Here is a 20125-nt window from a genome sequence, read left to right on the forward strand (position 1 = left end):
AGGGACGGTGACACTCCTCTGTATTCATTGAGTGAGAGCCTAATGCTTTGGATGCTGTGACTGGCTGAGCACTGGAGAGGGGGCAGCCAAGCCTTCAGCTCAGCAGCTGAATGCTGCCAGTGTGCCTGCATGGGAGCACTGGGGCAGAGGAAACGCTTTTGTGCCCTCGGTGAGCTCATCCACTGGGAACACTCTTCATAGATTTAACTGAGGGTCTGAACCCTGCCTACTTGCCTGTTTGCCTGCACAAATATATTCCATACTGGGGAACAGGGGGAGGGCTTTGAGAATTCCCATTGTCCTTCCAGGCTCTTCTGTTGCATGTAAGTAGCTGTGTAGTTTAGCTGTATGATGACATTTGAAGTGTCCGTGCTGCATTGCTGAATACTTCTGCATATGTATTTTAATTTGCTGTTTTATTTATATAACTTACAACAACAAAAATGTATATACAGTGTATGTATTTTTTTCTCTTTGATAATTCTTAAGACTTATGTCGTATGTATTAAACCTGCGGGGCACACGTTCTTTGATGTTATTACTCTGGTTTCCATGAACAGAAACAGTGTAACATTATTTGTATGCTACGTTCTTCATCTTATTGAGGGAGATTTTGTGTTCGTAGAAGGGCCAACAACTTTTAATCCCACCAAGCTGCAGAAAGACGAGGTTTTTTTTGAGCAAACGTATTTACTTCTGAAACTTTTCGTCTGTGCTTCTTTCTGTTTTCAGTCATACTCCAACCTGTTAGTAGCCATCTCGCTTTACTCACACAGGGTTGCTGTTGCTTCCATCTGTCTTGACCTAAAATGAATCACTTGTTGTGTTGAGCTGATGGGCTTAATCAGTATTGTGTGAACTCATTTGAAAAGTATGTGAATGTGATGGCCATTTGCTTGTATTTAAAAATGTAACTTGTGGGAAAAAGCATCAACTAGTAAAAGTAAAAGTGACCACATAGGCCTTCTTCCATTCCAGTCAACATTGTAGTTGATGGTAGCAGACGAGTTTTAATTAGTGGGACATTCCAGAGAGTACGTTTGCGACCAAGTGATGCCGAAGAGTTGAGTGTTTGTGACAGTCTTGCCAGCGGACACTGATAAAGTAGAGAGCAGCAGCTTTAATTCTGCTCTTCAGCAGGGCCAAGAGAGCAGGATCACCATGGAGATAGCATTGTAGAACAGTGAGCTGCAGTTGGAGGAGAGAAATCTAATTGCACCAACGCACATCTTTTAGTATCTATACAGCCTATGCTTGAAAAAGGTAGTTGAACTGCTTTTCATTTACAGAATTTAGCTTTAAAAGAGACAACATATATAATTCCTGTTTCAAGAAGACTCCTTCATATGTTAACTCTATTAAAGTTTTGTGTCACAACATTTGGCCTTGCTCTTGAATTGAGTTACACATATTGTGGTCTGTTCCACTTAAGCTGTCAGCTCAAATCAAATAAAAAAAACAAACAAACAACATTTCTGTCTTGAAATACTGATACAGAAATCTGGTACCTGCGCACATTACCTAGAGCAAGCTACAAATGTCACAGCACACAGACTCTCTTACTCTTCACTCATCTCTCTTGGAGATGCCACAAAATCCATTTCATTCTGGCACTTAATGCTATACAGTATTTGTGCCTAATACACTCAAAATGCACCAAAGTGTCTGCTTCACTGTCTCTTATTTTTTTTTTGTCCGTCTCTGTCTCCAGCGACCAGTTCCACAAAGCTGGAAGACCTGAGCTTTCTTGATGAACAGCGCAACACCCCCCTGCGGACATCCATCCGCTTACCCTGGCACAATACAGGAGGAAGGCCACCTCAGGACTCTAAAGGTGAGAGCAGCATGCATTATTGCTTCAGGTAGACATGATTCTGACAATGTGACATTATGTTAATAGTGATCAAATGTTTTCTTCATTGTTTTGACTGCACTCTGTGACATGAAAATGAAAGAAGAGGGTTTTTAAATTTCATACACGGTTAATATAAACTGGAATTGAAAACCCAATGTAAAGTCATACTCATTGTTTACCTTCATATTCAGTCCGCCAACGCAAACACCGCTGCACTGAGTGGTATTAACACTAGTTTGAAGGTTGTTCCCCAGCTTTGCGGATAATAGTAATTCCTTTGTTCATCCGCCTTAAATATATGTTTGGAATGCTGTTTAGCTGAGAGAAATCCCACTGAGTGAATATTTGATGAGACCATGAATTATTTAATACAACATCATTAGATACTCAAAGTATTTAACCCTCAATTGAGAACGTCTGCTTCCTTTCCTACATGAAGTTGTTACATCAGGATCATGTTAATTTTACATTCATGTGTGGATGGGTAATCGTTACTGATCCAGGATGTAATTTAACTTGAGAGTGCATAATAATTATTTTAAAGAATAATCTCATCATATAACATTCCTTGTCCTAATAAATCAAACTTTTGTATATTTAGGAGTCTTGCCATCAATCTCTCGAATTATTGCCTAATAAATCAACTTTCTCCTTGCCAAATAGAAATTACCTCTGATGAATTTTTGGCGTTCTGATTTCGGGTAATTTCTTACTGTAGAAAAATCTTACAGGGATAAAAAAACAAACAAAAAAAATATACGGAAAAACAAAACAGCAGCTGTATTGTAAGTTTCTACTGGTATTAGTAGGGATCAAAATAGAAAGAAAAGTGTTCTGAGATTTAATTAGTGCTGAAGTGGTCTGGATGGAAAATCCTCTCTGCAGTCCACTTATGCTGCTGTGATTGCATTTTGAGTACTCAGTTTTCAAAATGACATTTTCAAGACCACAGAAAAAAATGAAGAATGAAGGATAAATTTATTCTGGCTTAAATTATGGATGCGCTTCAACACACATAACATTTCCTTGTCAGGTAGAGAAAAGGTCCAGTGTGGTTATTGTTGTTGGTTATGATGTTTAATGTTTCAACAAGTACAATTAATTGCTTGTTTGTTTTCTATGTTCTCTTCCTCAGCTCGTTTTGCTCCCTACAAACCTGTGGACATCATGCTCAAGCCCCTGTTGTTCGAGGTGCCCAGCATCACCACAGACTCTGTGTTCGTGGGCAGAGATTGGCTCTTTCAGCAGCTGGAAGATGCCTTGAAGGCCGGTGAATCCACAGAGAACCAGGGTGTTATAGTGGTGGGCAGTGTGGGTTATGGGAAGACGGCCATTATCTCCCGTCTAGTAGCACTAAGTTGCCACGGAGGCCGCATGCGTCAGATCGCCTCCAACAGTCCCAGCGCCTCCCCTAAAAGTAAGAAACTTTTTTCTTTTGATGTGAAAACCTTATTAGTTGCAAATTTGGTGTATACATTAATATTTGTTTGCAGTATAGAAATTGAGTGAGGAAAATGCACAAAATAGCATCTAAACATTCATCTAATAGCATCTAATAATAACTGGTATAAATCATATCATCCTGTTTCTGCCAGGTGGTGGAGGACTGGGCACAGAACTTCCTCTCAGTCAGCCCCCACAGCCCACTCCACCTTCCAGTGCCACCAACACACTGAGGACTAACAGTTGCCCGGGGACCCCCGAGATGCAGCAGCGCAGGGAGGTGGCAGTTAAACGTCTGGCTGCAAAGGTATGACTACAGCCCCGACCTCAGCAGGAACTCAGAATTCTTCATATTTCTTTAAAAATGAATAGAGAAGAACAACTCTTTAGTGGCAGATCAATCATTTGAGTCATTGTACTGTCTTTATGCATTGAGATCTGCTGTCTGTTGTGTGCATGAATTGAGGTATTGCATCAATTTTCTTGGACGGCACATATCTGCTTTTCTTTCCTTCCCCCTTGTGTGTGCTTGCCAGTGAAACATTTTTACAAAGGTGATGGTGCAAAATTGCTCTCAGTATGTGAGAGACGTGCAGAAACCTGACTCTGTGACTTGACTCTGCTGATTTATGTGTGTATTTCATTGATGGTTGCTTGTGTTTATTTGTTTGATGTTGGTCCTGTGAAATATGGATGGTATTTGGCAGGCGGTTGAGATTATGAAAGACAGGGCCACCATTGGTCTTTCAGAGACCTTAATATAACTGGGTTGTTTGACTTGAGATGCAGTTAGCGAAAGACTCGGCAGTGAAAAATTAGTTTTCGTTTTTAAAGGTCTGCAGCATCTCGGTACTGTAGTGTGACTGAGGAAGTGGGAATAAAGGAAACTTTGACCTTTGGTATGTAACGTGCCCTTTTAGGTCTCAGTGGAAGCCACTGCATTGTGAGTAATGAAGACGAGCACAGGCTCTTTTCTCTGTACTTTCTCAGAGCTTTAAACCAAAATAAGCTCTTTGCTGTCGTCAATTTTATCGTCATGTATTCAGCATTTTGAAATAATTTCAATGGCAGAAACATCTCCTTTATCTCCTATTTTTTTAATCTGGTTGCCTCTATTCTTTCTGTTATACAACAGAAGCATTGCATACTCAACACTGATTGGCTTACAGGAAGCAATGTCTGTCTTGTAAAAACTTACAAAAGAAACTCAAAGGCATTCATTAGTTGGTATTCCTTTGCTTTTTGAATATGAAACTCTTCTCATTGGCTGCTCCATTTTCATTTGAATGTTACAGATTATATGATGGTATCCTTCTTACATCCTCAGGGTTTGACACTTTTTTTAATTTTAGTTCGGATGTCACCTCAGTAGTGGAATGGGGCATGAGGCAACAATTGTACAACATCCATGTGTCAGTGGGACTGTTAAAGCCCCCGCACCAGCCTGAGAGCTGACTGTATACTACTGAGGCTCATCTAAACGTCCAAGGCAGCAGCCCTCAAGCCAATTATTGTGTAAAGCGTTTCAAACAAGTGCTCTGCTCCTGTGATGTCGGTCGACTGATGCAACACTTTCTTTTAATCTTTTAATCACTTGATTCAAGTGTGGTCTCACATGGGCACTGAGGCCATTACATGTCGTGGTTTATCTCTACGTTTGTGATTTATTACTTACACTTTTTGGTGAAATATTTCTTAACATTATATTAATTGGTGTGCAGGTGGGTGCAGTAGTGCAGGTGCTCTGCAGATTGTTACATCATCTGTAACTTAGCCCTTAACTTTAACCTTTTACACCATGATAACTATCCCTGCATTCTTTTTGGCAGCTGGCTCATTGTAGTCATACAAATAGCAGCTAAATGTGAAATACTGCTTTCACGCAAAATACAATTAGGTAATTAGACAGCTCCCATCCGTTGCCATCAATTTGTGCAAAGCATTCACTGTCATTGTCTTGTGCGAAGTGTTTGAAATGAATGATTTTTCTAAGGAAAACACCACAACAAATTGTTGTTCTTTGTTCATAATGCAAATGATTGAACAAATGAAGACATTTTTGACTAAACAATGTTTCATAACAATCACCTCTCTTCAGAGACACACTATTTGAGTCTGTGAGTTGTTGTTTTTTTTTAGAGAAAAAGATAACAACTGCAGTCTTCCTGTTGGATGCCACCATTGTAAGACTGTAAATAACGGACAAAAGTTTATGGATCACAGCATCTGTGCTATTTTCAGCGAATGGCATTTCAGTGTAATTATCAGCCTATATTTCATCTTAGCCTGAGAACCATCATGGTGGCCCCCAAGATGGACATGATCGTCTCCCACCACAGCAACCCACTTTTGACCAAACTCTAACTCTAGTCATCTGAACAGATTTGATTTTAAATCACAGCACATTTTATGGAGCAATAAGCACATAGAACTAGTGGAGGAAAACGTCACCTGCTGTTTGTGGAAGTGTGTCACCTCCTGCAGCTTGCCCTGTTATTAGAACAGAGTCATACATCCTCAGGGCATCTGTCTTCCCTTCTCCCCTATTCTCATCCCTTCTTTTCTTCTTCTAATTCACACTTCCTAGGAGTATTGCAGCAACATCTGAGTCAGTCAATTACATCATCATCACTTATGTGCGAACATGCATGGATCAATTTATGTTCACAGCCTGGTTAAAGACATATGCATATTTATGTAATTGATGTATATTAACAGCCACACACTGTAGTGCGTAACTTTTAAATATAAAAAATTGTTTTATGTCTAGACAGATGGAGGCAACAGGAATATTGTGTTAGTAAAGCAAGGCAGCTGCAAACAAGTTGGAGTACTAGAAAAAAGCGCCCATAGAAAGTTTCAGAAGAGAATTCTACTAAACGCTTCTTGCTCCTGCTGATAGAACAACATCAACAACAACAAAGTTAACCACAGGTCATGCAGCTGTAGTACTGAATTCAATCAGTTAATCAACAAAACGTTTGGCTTTTGTAAATACCTTGAGGATATTCAATGTCCCCAGCTACACATTTGTTTCATTACTAAAGCCATTCCAAAGTCTGGGGTCAACCTGCACTCATCTGTTGTTCTCCCTCTTTGTGTTCCAGGTGGTGGCATATCACTACTGCCAGGCGGACAACACGTACACTTGCTTGGTACCAGAGTTTGTACACAGCATCGCCGCCCTCCTGTGTAGAGCACACCAGCTCAGTGCTTACCGGGAGCTGCTGCTCAAAGAGCCCCATCTGCAGAGCATGCTCAGCCTGCGCTCCTGTGTCCAGGACCCAATGGCTGCTTTCCGAAGGGGGGTCCTGGAGCCGCTCGCCAACCTACGGAAAGGTAAAACACATTTATTTAATATTTGAAGATGTACTTACTCGTTGGTGTGTTCTGTTTATGGAACGTTTTATCTGACTGCACATGTTGAGCCCTCTGTTTATCTTTACAGAGCGCAAGATTCCAGAGGAGGACCACATCATCTTAATAGACGGACTGAACGAGGCAGAGTTCCATAAGCCTGACTACGGCGACACCATCGCCTCCTTCATCACCAAGATCATTGCCAAGTTCCCCTCCTGGCTTAAACTTGTGGTCACTGTCCGGGTAAACTTAATGGTAAGGATGAAATCCATAAAAAGCCTGTATTGTCTTACCAGAAATATGTTTCTTAGACTAGGACAGAACATCTGCTTGTGTTAAAACAGAGGGTTATAACAAGCTGGAATCCTCCCAATGGAATTGTCAAACATAACAATGCCACATGAAAAAAGAGCAACAGACCACAAGTTGAATCTGCTGTCACTTCTTAAAGCTTTTGCTGAGTTGACATCAGACCCAGTAGATTTGTTTCGGTCGTGAAAGTTGAAATGTCTTGCCGAACTGCTCCTCCTTCTTGTTCTTCAGTCTCCGCAGTGATTTTGTTTAGCAAATCTAGGCTGTGTTGAATTCATACTCATACAGGCTGAGGCTTTGGTTTTACTTATTTATATATTCTTGCTGGGATAAAACATGGAGCCTGGAAAAAATGTCATCTGACTGACACCCGCAAAATTACCAATTACTGATCAGACAGTGGCCACGTTGATGTTGATGTGCACAGGACATGAGTGTACAGGGTGCTTTAAACCCAGTTTAGTGGATTTGTTTTTAGACCTGCAGCTGTGAACCATAAACTTAGAATTTAGAACTAAATCTGCACATTTGTAGCACTGACATTGTATCCTCAGCTCTTTATCTATTCACATCCTTTAAGCCGGTAGTGATCATTTTATGATGTAGAAGGATGTTTTTGGTTTGGAAGTCCCAGTTGACTACACACAAAGCAATTTTCTTAAATCCGTCTGTGAAAGCAATGTAGGTGAGCTGTGATATATACTGTACCGTGATATACTGTGCTACGGCAGCTGATGCTGGTGGGAATTATGTTTTCACACTGTCTGCCCATCCCATTCTCAGGAACATGATACCCATGGAACGCCTTGAGGGATATTCACATACTTGAACTTAACCGTGAACTGACATGACTGTTGTTTAAAAATCAGAGGTCAATGTCATCCTGATGATCCACAATGCGCTGTGATGGACTGGCGATGACTAAACATATCATATGATAATGATAATTACCAGGATAAGAAAGATGAAGTTTAAATGCAAAAGTTTATAGATTAACTTCACTATGACATCTTAATGTTTTGCACGATAATTTATTTCTGCTACTTGGCTGCTTGTTGGAAGCAAATCAACCACAAGTTGGTAATACTGGCAATCTGGGGTAATTACCTCTGAGCTCTCTCTTGACAGTTTTTCATTTTTGGATAACCCAACATTAGACTGTAGAAGAAAAAAAGATGAGCTGGTAGAACTGCAGTGATGAGGCCATGGTAAGCAAGGAAGAGAGGAGGCCATGAAAAAAATATTTTCAGTTTATCACATAACCTTTTTTGTGCATGGGTGTCATGAAAATGTCAAACTATTGACATTTGCTTGCTGAACCAATATCTGTCAGGTTGCAAGCACTTCAACCATCTTGTGGATTATGATCTTTACATTTAATTCTTTGAGAGTGAGTGTGTGTGTGTGTGTGTGTGTGTGTTTGTGTTTGCTTTACCTTGTCATGAGGAGGAAGAAAGTGTGTGTTTTCTCACTGAAATGATGTTGCTTGAGCCTCAGACGAGCAATGGATAGGAGGATTAAAGTGCATTGATTTTTCCAGCCCCCAGGACAGAGATTGAAATGTGAGCACTAGCTCGACCTCTGCTTTCATGCTAGCCCCTACCCCATCCATCCATCCATCCATCCATCTAACCATCAATCCATCTACTGTCTTCCAGTACTCACTTTCCTTGTGCTGCTTTCCTCATAGAAGTATTACTCTGCTTTAGCCTAATGTATCAGTTTATTTGCTTTCCCACTGGCACTCTAATAACAAGGTCCAGGATTTTGAAGAATGCTTTAGTTCATAATTATTCCACTGTAGTATTAAGGGATACAGTTTGTACTGCAGACTAACTAACTAGATTAGAACTAGATTACTTGTTCTGTATTTTATACATTGTCAGGTATGGAGATCATTGTATAACCATTGTAAATTGAGTTCACAGAGTGCTAATTAAGCCTGTCAGCGCCACACAACTCTCTCTGTGTTTCTCTGTGTAGCACTGTTAAGAAGTCAAGAGTTTTTATGTCAAGACGGATGGAAACACTATTATGCTACTAAACACAAAGAAGCAACCACCTATTTGTTCAGCAGTTTGACTGGATACATGGTTCTTGCACCTGACGTTATGCTCTGCAGCTTTAAGCATTTTATTTCGCCAAATATAGCTGATGTTGTTTTTCTTACATTTCCTGTAGGAGATCACCAGCCTTCTGCCCTTCTTCAGGATCTCCTTGGATGACTTTTCTGACAGCAACGAGATAGGCAGTGACCTCAATGCATATATACAATACCGTATCAATAACAGCAAGGACATCATGAACAATATTAGCCTGAATGGAAAGGCTGACCCTCTCACAGTTGGCAAACTCAGTAGCCACCTGATCTCTCGCAGCCAGGGTTCCTACCTGTATCTCAAACTAACTCTGGACCTGTTTGAGAAAGGCCACCTAGTCATCAAAAGTGCCAGCTACAAAGTTGTGCCAGTCTCATTGGCTGAGCTCTACCAGTTGCAGTGCAATATGAAGTTCATGACCAATTCAGCCTTTGAGCGTTCACTGCCCATTCTTAATGTGGCGCTTGCCTCGCTGCACCCCATGACTGACGAGCAGCTGTTTCAGGCCATCAACGCCACCTTCATCCAAGGGGAGCTGCAGTGGGAGGACTTCCAGCAGCGCATGGAGTTGCTCTCGTGCTTCCTCATCAAGCGGCGGGACAAGACGCGCATGTTCTGCCACCCCTCATTCAGAGAATGGCTGGTGTGGAGAGCTGATGGAGAGAGCACAGACTTCCTCTGTGACCCCAGGTAAGTCCTCTTCTTTGTAAAGGAATACAATGACTCCGTAGCTCTCCCTTTAGGAATGTGGGGGGCTATTACAGGCATGACAAATCTCGAGTTTATCTAAACATATTGCATCTTGAAACAGACCTTAATAGAATAAAGATAGAATGCACTATACAGTATATACATTATACATTACATATACAAGTAACCAGAATATGTACAGCATGAGCTTAATATTTACAGTGTAAACCAGGATTACACATGAGATATTGCACTTGGAAGATTATCATGTTTTATGTGGTCTATGTGGAGAGCAGCAGTAGGGAGGAACGATCTGCGATACCGCTGTCTGTCACTGTCACTGAAGGAGCTGCCCAGTGCTGTGATGGTGTTGTGCATGGGAGTGGGAGAGGTTGTCCATCATAGATGATAGCTTGGCTATCATCCTCCTCTCTCCCACCACCTCCTCTGGGTCAATGGGGCATCCCAGGACTGAGCTGTCTTTTATACAAGTCTTTCCAGCCTCTTCCTGTCCGCTGTTGAGATGCCCTGCCCCTGCAGACCACTCCAAAAAAGATGCCTCATGCCAGTACACAGTCATAGGAGGTCTTAAGGAGCATCCCCTGCTCTCCAAAAGATCTTAGTGTCCTCAGCACATAGAATCTGCTCTGTCCCCTCCTGTAAAGGCCAGCAGCATGGTCAGTGCAGTCCAGTGTATTGTTTAGATGATCACCTATGTACTTGGTGAGATTTCACCAGTTATTCATTTTCCCCCGCAATTATCTGGAGGCGGTTCCAGTCATGTATCAGTTCTCTTTAGTCTTTTTTTCTTTCTTTCTTACTTGAAAATCAGCACAATTGAGATGGTAATTACCCCTTAGGCTTTCAATTCTCTGAATTCCCTGAATCAGTTAATATTTCAATCAGATCAGATGCTTTGCAGGCAGAGTAAACTGATATGAAGAGAGGTGTAGAGAGTAAATCAAATGCTCTGGTTTATAGTGTGTGTGTGTGTGTGTGTGTGTATCTAATTCTCTGCCTTGTTAGCCTCCAAAATGTTGCCCAAAGCTTTAAACTTACTGCGTCCTGTCATATGGATTCTTCAATCCATTGAAAATCAACTGTCCCCTCTCTGCCTGTTTGTCAGGCTTATCTACTTTAGAAGTTTTACCTCACTGCAATTACAGAACTCCTTCACCCACATCAGAGGCTTCTGTCATTCACATTTAATACAAGTCGGATGTTGTTGTTTTCCTTGGAGTTCCTCATCAGTTTCACCTCTGCTCACACATTGGTGTCTGTGAGTGCACCACAAACAAAAGCTAGAGAGTTTGGCTATGCACATGCACACAAACGCCCGGGTATAAATAGAGAGAATTAGAACCGCAGCAAAGTGATCTGCAATCATGCACATCCGTTTAATGAAGTTCTGCATTTATTAGCGAGAAATAGAGTCTGAGTAAAGACAGGAAGGAGAACCCAGGTGTTTTACACTCTTCCCAATCCTTCTCCGCTGCAGTGTTTCTAATGACCAGAATGAATGAGAGACTCACTGTTAACTGAGGTATGCAAAGACCAAAAGCTTTACAGGTGACAACATTTTTTTTTGTAGACGGGGGTTCTTATTACAGCACATTACACCAGTTCTGAGGAGAAGTACCTGCTTCCTCACTTCCATCTTGCTACTGTTGCATCCATGATTGTGTCTTTATGACTGTGACCAAGGGACACATAATATGTCTGTAGGCTCTTTAAGATGTGCAACAAAATAATTAATTATTGTGTTGTCATCATTATTCTGGTTCACAGCTGATTATTTTCTCTGTTTTTCACATCCAGGACTGGCCATGCTCTTATGGCTTTCATGTTGTCACGCCAAGAGGGGAAACTGAATCGTCAGCAGACCATGGAGCTGGGACATCACATCCTCAAAGCACACATCTTCAAGGTACAGCTTTTGAACCTACACATGCTCTTTATGTATCCACATATGTAGTTGAAATCCATCCCTTCTTTGAATTTCATGGTGTTGGCTCTCTGTTTATGTGTTGTTTTAAGCCAAGGGACGTGACGAGAGATGCTGGCAGCATGTGTAGTTCAGGTTCATTGATCTTATGCATACATTCATATATGCGTTTGTGTGCGTCTGTGTGTGTCTACAGGGCCTGAGTAAGAAAACAGGTGTGTCATCCAGTGTGCTGCAGGCTTTGTGGATTAGCTGCAGCGCTGATGGTCTTTCTGCAGCACTGGCATCCCTGAGGAACCTGTACACGCCCAACGTCAAGGTAAAGATGTTCTTCAGCTTCTGGAGTTACTGTCAACCATTTATAAAGTGGATCCGGGTTAATTAAATACTAAAAATGGAAATTAATGAATTTTCTTGTTCATCATTGCTTTTTATTTCAAGACACCAGTGAAGAACTTAGGACTGACTTATCTTAACTTTTGACTAATGTGAGGCTCAATTATAATCTATCACTAAAGGAATTGCCAACTATTTTGATAATCAAGCGTTTTTAATTATTAAAACCAGCTCTCAGATTTTTCAACTCCTTAAATGTGAGTATTTTTTATGGTTTCTTTACTCCATAAAAACAAAGAAACCATTAAATCTGAATTATTTTGGCTTGTGGACAAAGCAAGACATTTGGGAATTTCATCATTGCGATGTTTGGGGGAAAAACAAATCAATATTTTACTTAAATAACAAATAAATTAATCAATCCATCAACAATTGCCAGATTAATCGAATATCTTTGCAGCCTATACAACAATGAATCCAAACTCTCTACACCTAAGTTTAAATATGTTTCCTAAAACTTGTAAATGCTGCAGTTAATAAGGATTATAATGGAAGGCATTAATAGTGACAGCAGTAAATGCCCTCCCTGAATGCTTTAGTAATTCCACAAATGCAAGTCATGTCGTGAATTTTAAGAAATGTCATGCTCTGTACGTCTGTAAGCTCAGCACAGACTAACTAATGAGAAGCAGCATGAAGATCCTCACTGGCTCAGATTTGTGCATCTTGTTTTTTTTTGTCCTTTTCTTTTCTGTATGGACAAAGCTAACTGTCATTTTCAGAGAGGGGGAAAAGTTAATGAGAATAAATGATACTCACACAATTAGTTGCATCATTGAAAAGGACTGAAAAAGTATGAAATAATAATTATAATTTTTCCTTCACCTCTAAACCTTTGCAATTACGTGATGTTTTATAACTCCTTACACAGGTATGCTATTTCCTATTGAATAAATTTTGTGTTTCACATATTCAAGTCCATGTTTTCTTTACAATCTCTTTTCCTTTTTGAATTTAAAAAAACACCTGTATATCTTGCTGCGCTTTCCATTTTCCTTGTTGCTCATATGCTGAGAATTGGATCATGTCTAGTGTGTACAGTGGGGTGTAGGGTGTTTGTTATTTGTTAGTGTTGAATGATGTTATGAGAAGAAAACATCCTTTGTGTCAGTAAGGCTAAAAGGAAATTTAAAAATGTTTAGAGGAGATTGGAAAGTAAATAAGAGATGAAATGTGTTCCAGGAAGAAGAAATAGTTATTTTCTAAAATATATACTGTATGTAATTAACAATTTGTGTAACAGGGACACTTGGCCTTGAATACTCTAAGAATGATTTGTTACTTCTGGATGTGATGCAGGCATGTTTCATTTATTACCAACAAACCTGATATATCATTATGTCCGAATATTTCCATGCTACAAGACAAATTATTCAACTTATTTTTTTTCATGCGCGTGTTTGTGTTCCATCACTCCCTGTCATCTTGTGCGCTTGTGAGTTACTGTTTCTTATATCAGTCGAGGAGACGCCAGTGAACTGACCCTGTTCTGTCCTCTGAGGAAAACCAGAGAATTAGCGTTAATTTATTCCTCAGAGGATCCAACAAATACAACACAAATTTCAAATTTCCTGTGGTCGGATTCTTGTTTGGCTCAGTGCTTGAATTTGACTTCGCATTCATTATTGATTTCCTCATCAAGGATGAGAATAACACTTAATAATTTAATTTAGTGGAGTGTGACCACTTCATCTGGAGTCTGACCTTCGCCTGGCAGAATCCTCAAGATTAGGCTGAAGCATGGGGAAAATGAGATCAATCTTAGATTCTGAGATCTTGGTTCTGCTGTTTAAATTGGTCATTAGCGATGTTATCTGCAAATCCTTGAAAGCCATAAATTGGTAAAGATTACCTTGGGAAATACTTTTACTTTTACCCATATAGCTGTAAATCTGTAATGATAATCTGTAAATAAATTGTAGCTACAATCTTGCCATGCCTGTGCAGTGATGTACCAATAGTGGTGAAATACAGTTTCATCTTACTTAGTAGGGAAATGGGATTAAAATGGATGAATGCAATGTAATGTTTAATTCAATTAATATTAAAATGCAGCTTGTGTTGTCTTGTCTATTGCAGCACTTCCATTGGAAATTGTCTGCCGATACAACAAGAGCACAGATGTTGCAATAATACATTGATAACCTTGTTCCAACACCAGCTGTCCATGTTTGCGTTTCCATTTGAACAATTAGGTGAGCCGTCTGCTGATGCTGGGTGGGGCAAACGTGAACTATCGCACAGAGGTCCTCAACAACGCTCCGGTGCTTTGCGTCCAGTGCCACCTTGGTCACCAGGAAATTGCCTCTCTGCTGCTGGAGTTTGGCGCCAGCGTGGATGTGGTGTCTGAAGCTGGCATGAGCCCACTCTGCTTCTCGGCTGCTGCGGGACACCTGGGCCTAGTCATGCTGCTCTGCAAGAGGGGGGCCAAGGTAAGGACAATGGTTTGTTTTTAACCACTTCCATAAATAAAGATTGGTTAGGAATCTTTACACCTGAGGTGTTGTTTGCCCCCCAAAGAAAACGAAGAATCTCATGTGTCTGTTAGGTTGACCATGTGGATAAGAGTGGGCAGTGTGCGCTGGTCCACGCTGCTCTTCGAGGGCACCCAGAGATTATCCAGTACCTGCTGGAGCTGGACTGGAGTGCTGAGGGGCAGCAGCAGGACTGTGCTCTGAAGAACAAAGCTCTACAGCAGGCTTTGATAGCAGCCTGCAGCATGGGACACACACAGGTAAAACCCAGGCAAGGTGTTTTATATCGTAAAGGTCCAGTGTGTAAGATTTGGTGACATCTAACTGTGAGACTGTAGACCATAACCTCCCTTTCCCAAGTGCGTCAGGGAACTATGGTGGTCCTTGCATCCCAGAAAGGATGTCCTTCTCCTTCATTTACAATGTTAGCTCGTACCTGAAGTTACACACTGGACCTTTGATGAGACTTTAACTGACAACAGACACTGACTTTTATTGCCCAGCTGCACAGAATCCTGTCTATCCTGTGTGTTTTCACAACAAAAAGCTCAGAGAGGACTGTAACCACACGGGCACTCAGCCTTCTGTAGTGATGATTTAAAAGTTTGAACTGCTATTTGGCCTTGTAGGTTTGAAAGCAGTATTCCAAGGGTCTACTACAGCACAGTGTCTTTAGCTGCCCAGGTGCCATTCAGGCTCAAGGTTTGTTTTGGCCTTTTCTTTAGGTGACGAAGAAAATCACAACTGGGCCAAGCTCAGCAGTTAAGCCACATATGAGGACACTCCGTTAAAAATGAAGCATTAATCAGATTCTGATCAGATCAGTTCTCAACTCACCTAACCCTATAGAGTGTTTCAGGGACCATCAGTAGTGAAGTCTGCTCTGATTAATTGGTAATAATTAGCTTAGGTAGCACTATCTGACCTTTGTGTTTTTGCATGTTTCATAACCTTGTAAAGCTTCATTTGGTATCTCGTGCTGAAACAGTATGCCATTAATCTAAGTTTCTTTTTTTGGCAGGTTGTGAGCAGCTTACTGGCTTTGAGTAATGACCATGCTGTGCAAATTGATGGCCATGACACTCTGTGGGGAGAGACAGGTATGTTTTCATCTATCTCTCTCTTTTTTTTTTTTTGCATTACATGGCTCTCCTGTAATATCACATGCCAGTTTAGCATTCTGGGCCACACAGCTGTAACAGCATGCTGCAGTGGGAAGGACTTGTATCTTTCTCCTGCACAGAAATGCTCTCAGCGAAACTGGCTCTTCAAACTTCTCCTGTACTTTACTTTCTGCTAAAAGCATTACTTACTGTGGTCATGTGGGTTTCTACCTCGTGTTTGGTCAACACAGCATTTCCTCAGAAAGTAATTTTCCAGCATGCCGCTGGATTTCAGCTTCACTATCCCTGTGGTGCTTTATGTTAGATACTGCCAAGAGTTTGGGCATTTTGAAGTTGCTCCAACATCTGTTGTATGCATTGTTACTCATATTTAGGTATAGAAGGGCTGTTGCTGCCACATCTTTGCTTGAAATCATAGACCAATTTAACTTTAATCTTTACAGTTTGATATTAGTGAAACCCTTTTTCCTGAAAAGGTTTCAGGGACTTCTGGGAAGTTTGCCTTTTGCCTTAATGAAAGCAGCCGTAAGCAACTATTTGACCTTAAAATAGCAGCTTCAAAGTCATTTTGATGGGTCATTCCCACTCTGCATCTAAACCTTAAAATGTGTGTGTTTGTTACGGCGTCAGCTTGTCTTTGCAAAAGTTGCTTTATAGTCATGTTGGAAAGTGAGAGACTGTGTCTGCCAGTCAGTGGATGTTGTTTATGGCCAAAAAGCCCTTTGAGATTGATTGAGGTTATGGTTCAAACAGGCATGTGGAGCAGCAGGGAGCAATATGAAGCCTAAAACAGTCACATGACAACTGAACAATGTAAAAGACAGAAATATGTTGTTTGACAGAACTTCCACAGCTGAATCCACATTTTCAGTATCTTTGTATTTTGTTTTTTTGACGTACTTAAAAAATGTTTAGTATGTAACTGCACATTGTACTCAGTCATTATCAATCACTAATGTGCTTTTTGGTTGTTGGTTTAGGCCACAAATATTTGTGATACATAGACACATGTGTGCAGCGTTAGAGTTCCAATTTGGTTTTTCTCTTTTTTGAAGAAGGATGTTGTTGAAGCTGTTGCCTCTCATCTTCAGTGTGCGTTTTTATGCCCAGTTGCTGACAGTCAAGTGATCTGGAGCTATAAATGTTCAAATTGCTCCACAGTGTCTGATGCTTTTTTTTGCTGCACAATCATACCAGACGAGATTAAAAAAGAAAGACAAAAATAATAATTATCATAACGGTCCAATTGTGTCTGTCTCGGTTGTACGCCAGCAGCATTTGACAGTAAAAGTTTGGTGCTGCAGGAATGTAGGCTAGGCCGTTAGCGGAGAGACTATCCACAAAAAAGTACAATCCTGTCACAAAGAATCTTTTATTTAAAATATGTCTCTGTGGATCTGCTGTTCTGTTTCCACTTCTGTTTTTATGGTGCAAAATGAAAACATCAACATATTTCACTTCTCTAAAACTTTGGTCCATAATGCTTTGGGTAGGGTTACCGTCTTGTATTACACAGGACATCCTGAGTTTGAATTAAAAAATGAAATGCCCTGTTCAAGACGGCATGTGTCCCGTTTTCAAAATAGAAATATACATTCCCTTTAAATCTGGCGTGATCTCTGTGTGCGTGTGAGTGACTGTGTGTGCTGTACACAGGGGGCAGTTACTGGCCCTGGTGAGGGCAGGAGGTCAGAGGTCTCCCTGTAGATTTGTTTGGCTTTGGTGCGAGCAGGTGCACTCGGCTGGAGTTTAGTGAACATTAGCATGGTGGAAAACATGTGTGAGAACGACGTGGAGCCTGGGACGTCAGTCGCTGGTTCTGCTCCAAAAAAGAAAAGATTGTGTTCCTGCATTAAAGAGTGGGAACAAAAGTTTGATCGGGTTAAACTCGTTAGTGGTGATTCAAGACACATAAGTGACACTACAAGTTTTAAGGTAATGGGAGTGGTCTACTGTGTCCATCCCCCCTTTACCTTTACATGACGTTTCACTGGTAACATCCTCAGATTTGGTACAAATGTTGACTTTGACTCAAAAGTTAAACTCGTAGATGTTGGTGGTCCAAAGTCAAGGTCACCGTGACCTCAATAAACATATTATATGACCCTGGAAAGACATGCTTATGTGGTTTGCATGAATTATGTAAAGTACTTTGCGCTCTACAATGTGTCTATACAATTCTGAATTTGTACTTTATGAAAAATACCCAAGAACTTTTTCCTTGTTCAGAGAAACCGAGGCAGTTATTTGTGTTCAGTCGCCTGGGGGGGAAAAAAGGATTCACTTCATCGCAGAACTGCATATAATTAAACCAATATTCGGTTTGTCATTTTTGAATGCCACTTCTCTTTGTGCTTTATTTATCGGTGTGTTGAAAAAATATTCCTCCATCCACACTATGATTAGGCTTGTAAACAAGAGAAAACTTTTCTCTTAAGAGTTTTGCATTAATTTTTCCATCTTTCAACGTGGAAGACTGAATTTCAATTTTGTTCCGCAGAGGTAAAGACGCAGTAAAGTACGTCTGTGTGCTCTGTATTTAACGCACGTATTCTGTCATCCAACATCTGCTTCATCTCCAGGCCAAACCCGCCTCCCATTTTACAAATCACATCCTCAGCCTCTGCTGCTCTTCAGAAGTCGCCCGCAACCTTTTGTAAATTACATTTTTTGTCAATTATTGAATTGGACGTCACTGAGTTGTCCATGGATTTCATCCTGGAGAAAATATTAAGCCCCTAAGCATTTACAACATTAAGAAGACTTACTATAAAATCTGAAGCTATATTAATAACTTTCTATAACTGTAACTTTATTTAAGTTAACCTTCTCCAGCTTTGTTAGACGAGGGGAGCAGGGGGATGAGAGCAGAGTCCAGACTGATATATTTTAGTGATAAAATAACGCAGGAATGTTGCGATGCTGTGGTATAAAGAAATATGTTGTGGAGATAAGCTCGGAGAACTTAAAGATATATGACATCTCTCCATTAAAATATTTTGTGTACTTTCATTTGTCAAAACATTTCCAGCTGTCTTAACAGCCATGGAAATTCCGGTTTCTCATCACGGTAATGGACCGTTTCATTATTGATCGTCATTCCGTCTCTGCTTTAACGGAAACACACCGTGGAACCAAATGAGACAAGACGACAATTCCCCTGGTGGCAGAATTTACCTACTGTGTGTGTGTGTGTGTGTGTGTGTTTAGATTAGCTTTAAAAACTTAAGAATAAAATGAGTCACATAAAAAGGGGAGTTACCTTTCAGCAGCCAGCACAAAGTGTTCATTGTCTCACAGGACCATCCCAGGTTCTGCTCCCATGGGCACAAACACAGACTAAGTTTAGCCACTTAAGAGTCATTGTACTCCACTGTGCTGCGTTTGAGGATATCCATATTTTGAGCAGATGGAGGGTGGGGTTGTTGTTCGGATCTGCTGAATGTTCATCCAGATGGATGATGTGATGATGTCAGACAGATATGGAGGCTCAGCAGCTCCTTAAATCTCCGAGGTGAATGTGAGAGCAGGGCTGTTTTGGTTCTTATGGTCTCGCTTGCTGTGTTTGGACAAACAGCGCTCACTTAAAACCGAGCCATCTGCTGCCGTCGTACATCAGCAGCCGCTGATTCACTGTAAGCTTTGAGCAAGAATCTCTCTTTGTTTTGTTTGTGTGCTTAGATACTGCTAGATACAAATGAACACCCCCCTCTTTTTATTGTTCATAAACAGATTAGACACAGCTAATTTTTTGTCAGAAAAAGCTATGAAATACAAACAAGGGTGGGTGTTAAACAATTGTTTGATGATGTTGTCTAATGTTTGTGTGACGATGCGTAAAATGACTGAATTCTCATCGTTCTGTTCAAGACGTCAGGAGCTTTAGGCCTGCATTTGTTTTTTATCTCATCTTCTCTCAGAAAACTAAGGATTCTGTGATTTTCTTTTTTTCCTTTTCACATATGTGTTGCTTCTAAAGACTCGCTCATGAACAGCACAAGTCTCAGTGTACTGTACACTGCATGTTATCATGTTCACTTGTGTTGAGTGGAATATTTTAAATTCCACTCTTATCACCACTTTCCTGTGTGCTTACCTTGTTTCTGTGTGTGTATCCTCTGTTCTCTCCTTTCTTTAGCCTTGACAGCGGCAGCAGGCCGAGGGAAGACGGAGGTGTGCAGTTTCCTGATGGAGCAGGGCGCAGTGGTACAGCAGGTCAACCGACGGGGGGTGTCTCCTCTATTCTGTGCCGTCAGACAGGGGCACTGGCAGGTGAGTGATGTGGAGAGACCTGGAGAAACTATCCCTCTTTATTCCAAACAACATTTTTCCTTTTCAAAACAAACTGTGGTACTTATCTGCACCCTAAGAAATAACTGAGCTCTAACTGTTGACTGTCGACTTGGGGTTGCGGTCACTGCAAATGA

General features: G+C 40.8%; 1 protein-coding gene across 4 annotated transcripts in view; it reads left to right on the forward strand.

Annotated features, from left to right (window-relative positions):
- tanc1b (tetratricopeptide repeat, ankyrin repeat and coiled-coil containing 1b) overlaps window positions 1-20125 on the forward strand; it is a 90824-nt gene that overhangs the window by 63373 nt on the left and 7326 nt on the right. For all 4 annotated transcript variants that reach the window (XM_058616324.1, XM_058616335.1, XM_058616352.1 and 1 more), the window contains 12 exons: window positions 1712-1834; window positions 2991-3272; window positions 3451-3605; window positions 6406-6637; window positions 6747-6913; window positions 9152-9759; window positions 11578-11686; window positions 11901-12023; window positions 14296-14532; window positions 14649-14834; window positions 15596-15674; window positions 19837-19970. In XM_058616324.1, the coding sequence (XP_058472307.1) occupies window positions 1712-1834; window positions 2991-3272; window positions 3451-3605; window positions 6406-6637; window positions 6747-6913; window positions 9152-9759; window positions 11578-11686; window positions 11901-12023; window positions 14296-14532; window positions 14649-14834; window positions 15596-15674; window positions 19837-19970 (2435 nt within the window). The remainder of the gene's footprint in view (window positions 1-1711; window positions 1835-2990; window positions 3273-3450; window positions 3606-6405; window positions 6638-6746; window positions 6914-9151; window positions 9760-11577; window positions 11687-11900; window positions 12024-14295; window positions 14533-14648; window positions 14835-15595; window positions 15675-19836; window positions 19971-20125) is intronic.

The sequence above is a fragment of the Solea solea genome, chromosome 2, assembly GCF_958295425.1.
Source record: "Solea solea chromosome 2, fSolSol10.1, whole genome shotgun sequence".
Taxonomy (NCBI): domain Eukaryota; kingdom Metazoa; phylum Chordata; class Actinopteri; order Pleuronectiformes; family Soleidae; genus Solea; species Solea solea.